Below are 5,262 nucleotides of genomic sequence, written 5' to 3' on the forward strand. Positions count from 1 at the left end.
AAGCGGGGAGCACAGACTCTTGCATAACGCGTAACACATAAGGCATAAGAAATTCAACCAATCATAGTTCTTTATTTCATGGAAAAGAAGGAAACGAAGGATTATGATTGATTCATTTTCTTATGCATTATGTGTTACGCGTTATGCAAGAGTCTGTGCTCTCCGCTTAATACAAAAAACCAAAATTGTCGAATACCAACGCGAGTTCTGATTGGCTGCTGCTTTTCCGCTTTCTGCTTTTCCGTCAAGGTGTGAACACGCCCTTATGCAAGGTGAACATTGCGCAGAAATGTAAATAATGGCGGCAGAAGATGGGAGACATATCTTGTCAATCAATCACGAAGGACCCATTTTATACGCGCGGAATTCAAATGTTCACAGAAGATGATTAATAAAAACACATTATTAGAAATTAAAATAACAATGAAATCTTTATTAAGACCCGATTGTTCCATCTTTTGGTAAAGCTTACCTATTAGATAAGTAGCAAGATTATCCAATCATGTGCGCGAATTGCCAGATTTATCTGACAGGTAAACTTTACCAAAAGATGGAACAATCGGTCCTAAACTTATTAAAATATAAAAACATTACAAACTGTAACAATGTTACTAATTACAAACACGATTGCACATTGTTTAATCTGAGAATCGACATTTTTGCCACAAGCCTCAAGCCATTTTTTACACAAATCGGTATCTTTCAGGAATTTATAAAACATTACTTTGTCACTAAATGCATGAGAACTGCAACTGCTACAGTTTCTAATGCAACAGGTCGGCATGCTGTTTGAAAAATATACACTTATTACATGTTGCACTAACCTCTATTATTATATTATATATTCTATTATTATATTATATTATATTATATCCATAACAGAGAACACAGACTTCCAAGGGATGTCCTGAGGATATCTAGAGGATGTCCATATGTCCTTTGAACAGCGTCCTAAAAACATCCTCAGGATAAAGTGTGCTATTAGGAATTAGATTATACTACATTATATATATTCTAAACAAAATCTTCATATATGTATTCATTTATTATTTACAGTTTTACACGATAGTCGTAATCAACCGTAATAACATCGCACGCAGTGCTCCGAAATAATAAATACAGCCATATTGGATTTTAATCGAATGGGCCTCCCATGATTGGCTGCCCACTCTCCACTATTTTTAGGCTACTGCGTATCTACGGGAATGACTCACCTTATATAATTCTACCTAGAGTCCTAGATTTATAAATCTAGGACTCTATCCGTATCAAGTGCACAATGTAAACTAGGCAATGAATTTCATGTGCGCCTGCGCCGCCGCGTCGCCAGTGTTTGTGTTTACAATTCAAAGTCATTCGGAGACATGGAGGATCAATAGTTCGTTTGTCGTTTTCCGCTTTGTATAATCGCGTTAATTCCATCTGTTCTGTGATAGTGCCTAAGTATGCCGTCTCGCGGGGAGGATATTCTCAAAGGTTTCCAGGTGTATCCTTTAATTTAAGATGTGATTTAAGCGCAAAATTACTCGGCGATCACCTGGCAGTGTTTAGGTTAGAACGAAAGGTCAAATCCGAACATTTCTGACATATGTTCTTTGTAGCTGAATTCCTTTTTTGTCTCTGATTATTTGTATGCTTACTTTATTCCAAAATTATAAAATTCAAAATATCATTAGGCACCAGGATCTTTCTTGATTGAATAGGGGCTCCTTTGCTCCATTGTGTTGAACATTTCTGGGTCAATTTTCACTTAGGTCCAGTTTTACTCACGGTTAATTCTTAACCGAGTTTCAACTTATTTCTTACCTCTTTCCAATTCTAGAATTGAAAAGAAATAATAAGTAAGTTGAATCTCGGTTAAGAGTTAACAGTGAGTTGTGAAACTAGACCTTAGTATTACTTATTTTATTTTATTTAAAACGTTAATATTATAATAGTACAGGTACAAAGAACAGATTTTTTTAGAACATTGGTTTGACAACACTGGATTTATTTGAATGGACGTGTCTCCTTAATGATTCCATCAGTAATTGGATGAATCTACGTGATGCCGACAGTGGAAAAATTCTCTGGCAGGGTAACGAAGACTTGTAAGTAAGACTGATTTTCCAGGTATATCATTAAAGGATGACAGATTGAATTCTTTGCTTGATTGTAGATCTGTACCTGACGTAGAACATGAAGCACGTGTACCGAAAAAGATCTTGCGATGTCGCGCGGTGTCGAGGGAGATAAACTTCAGCTCTGCAGAACCAATGGAAAGGTTTCGCCTAGAACAGAAAGTACTGTTCAAAGGGCGCTGTTTGGAAGAGTGGTTCTTTGAGTTTGGATTCGTTATTCCCAACAGCACTAACACATGGCAAAGCTTGATCCAAGCAGCACCTGAGAGTCAAATGATGCCGGCAAATATACTAAAGTAAGTAGAGACACATCCTTTGTGTTTAATCGCTTATCTATTGATTAATTGTGTATGGTTTCCTTTACAAATAGCGGCAACGTCGTAATAGAAACAAAATTCTTTGACGATGATCTTTTGGTGTCTACCAGTCGAGTCCGTCTCTTCTATGTCTAAGGCGATTTCCAAACGGTCCTAATCGTACATAACACGGGACCAATCAACGTGAACAGAGACCCTATACAAAATTAGAATAACGCACGTGTGAAAAGTTTCTTACAAACTGAACATTTTTTTCCTTTGATATTAAACACTTCTTATGCATACATTAATAAGACGATATTGATAAATCTCATAATTTTGTAAAAATTTACATTTTTAGAGAGATTCACGTAGTCAATACAAAATTTAAAGTATTATCAGTAGCATAATTCAAACAGGCCTAATGTGTTGAAAATACGTTTTTCACTTTTGAAGAATGTGAGGATATGACTTGCACTGCTAAAGCACATAATTTATTTGTTTTAAGTGTGAATAAATGCAATAAGTTTTGTACATATTATAATACACTACACCGCGAACAATAAAGTTTTAAAAAAAATTACATTTTATGTGTATTCTGTTTTTATAATACTATTGAATTATAATATTTATATCATTAATGAATCCCTTAAATTATTGATTGTAAAAAGATCCAAATTTTAATGTAGTGCTAAATATCTTCTCACAATCAGTATATGTGAAACTGTTACATTGTCTGTCTCAAATAATCAAAGGAAAGGCAAGTTATCAGAGAAATGTGATTATAAAATATCTCATTAACTATTAATTTTTTAGTAATTGTACTTTAAAAATGCATTTTCACGAGCCGCTCAAACTGGCCGTTTCAGCGACAAAAAGATCACGTGATGACTTTTGTTACAAAACTATTATGCTGATTCTACGATAAATCGGTAGTCCTAAGCAGTGCAAACCCGGTCGGGCCGAAAACGTAAGTAAATCATGAGCACTTTTTTTGTTCGAAACATGGAAGTGTCCCTCGAATGGCGGCGACCAATCCGCAGCTTGCGCACGCGTTGTCTCATCTCTTAAGCTGTGTGTGGTTCTACATTAGTCGCATCACAGCGTCACAAGCGTTGCGGTCCAATCAACGTCAAGCTAGCTCGACTCTGATTGGACTACAATGCTTGCGACACGCTTACGACGCTGCGATGCGACTAATGTAGAACTAGCTTTAAGCCTGATCTACATAAAGCTGGTTTCTACATTAAGCTGGTTCTACATTAGTCGCATCGCAGCGTCGCAAGGGTTGCGGTCCAATCAGAGTCGAGCTAGCTTGACGTTGATTGGACCGCAACGCTTGTGACGCTGTGATGCGACTAATGTAGAACCAGCTTTAGTCGCATCGCAGCGTCGCAAGGGTTGCGGTCCAATCAGAGTTGAGTTAGCTCGACTCTGATTGGACCGCAACACTTGCGATACGCTTACGACGCTGCAATGCGACTAATGTAGAACCAGCTTTATGTAGATCGGGCTTTAAGATGCCATTATATGCAAGCGTCGAGCATCTGCGCAGAAGATTACTGCTGGTTACTGCACAGAAGTTTGAATCTCTAGACTCCTGCGTAATAATCTTCTGCGCAGCTTCTTGACGCAAAATGGTAAACTATGAGAGGTTATGTTCTGATATACATTACTATCCTAACATATAATGCTGAAAATTTATATTTATTTACATTATATAGTGTAAACTAAGAGATTTCACTGTTAGTGTATCTCGTACATTAAATTCAATTTCAGTGAAATTATTAAACGTGTCACTGCGCATGCTCTGACGTTTGACGCTTGACGCTGCCATGTAAAGGCACCTTTACAACTCCTGCACATTTGCCGCGCGGTAAGCTTTTCCGCGTTCAATGTGCAGGAGCCATTACTAGGCTGTGTTCCAAAATTCACTGCCAATACTGAAAATCTACAATTTACGTCACGCATACTATATATTTTCAACACTGACAGTGAATTTTAGAACACAGTCCTAGAAGATCTCTAATGCGGGGTCTACAATAGAAGTCGTAGCGGTCGTAGGGTCTTAAGTCGTAGAAAATTGACCAATCACAGTTGATTATTCTTCTCATATTCGACTGTGATTGATCAATTTTCTACGACTTAAGACCCTACGACTGCTACGACTTCTATTGTAGACCCCGCATAATCGGTAATCGCTCATATCACTCATACTTAGTGCATTCAGTACTGCGACCGCTCAGTGAACTCTTGCATCTGATTGGCATATTCCGTTAGAACTAAAAATATAGACCAAACACAGCTCATTGAGCGCTCAGTGAGGCCGAAATCAGACTACGCATTGAAGATTCAGATTGAAGATTGAAAGATTGAAATTTGACCAATTAAGGATCACTGTCACCAAGCTCAGTTGATCTAACTAGGCCAGTTAGTCCATCGGAATCGATTTGTCAATCGCATTTGTCATTTTGTTTGAAGAATTGACAGATTGGTCAATTCCGATGGATTAATTGGCCCAGTTAAGTTAACTGAGCTTGGTGACAATGGCTCTAAAACAATAGGAGATAAAATTCCTTTGTCCTCACTGGTCAAATTTTAATCTTCAATCTTCAATCTCAATCTTCAATGCGTAGTCTGATTCCGGCCTGGGGCACGCACAGGAGCGTGTTCAGTTTCCTACCCGAGTGCTCCCGGGTGTTATGTCATCCTTGTTTAACGTTCGGTAAAGAATAAGAATAGAGGGATACCTGGGTGGCACTCGGGTAAAAATCTGAACATAACCCAGTGGCTACGTTTACATCGTGCATTTAGGCCGCGGCCTATCAATAGATATCCTTGTTTAT

The 5,262-nt window shown here is 37.9% G+C and overlaps 1 protein-coding gene across 1 annotated transcript; it reads left to right on the forward strand.

The window, feature by feature from the left end:
* Window positions 1-1,325: 1,325 nt before the first annotated feature.
* PrBP (Prenyl-binding protein) lies at window positions 1,326-2,969 on the forward strand. Its single transcript, XM_018451296.1, has 4 exons — window positions 1,326-1,486; window positions 2,028-2,090; window positions 2,159-2,416; window positions 2,491-2,969. The coding sequence occupies exons 1-4, from the start codon at window positions 1,446-1,448 to the stop codon at window positions 2,570-2,572; spliced, it is 444 nt and encodes a 147-aa protein (XP_018306798.1). The 5' UTR covers window positions 1,326-1,445; the 3' UTR covers window positions 2,573-2,969.
* The last annotated feature ends 2,293 nt before the right edge of the window (window positions 2,970-5,262 follow it).

This window comes from Mycetomoellerius zeteki, unplaced genomic scaffold (genome assembly GCF_001594055.1).
Source record: "Mycetomoellerius zeteki isolate Tzet28-1 unplaced genomic scaffold, Tzet1.0 scaffold31, whole genome shotgun sequence".
NCBI classification, from domain to species: domain Eukaryota; kingdom Metazoa; phylum Arthropoda; class Insecta; order Hymenoptera; family Formicidae; genus Mycetomoellerius; species Mycetomoellerius zeteki.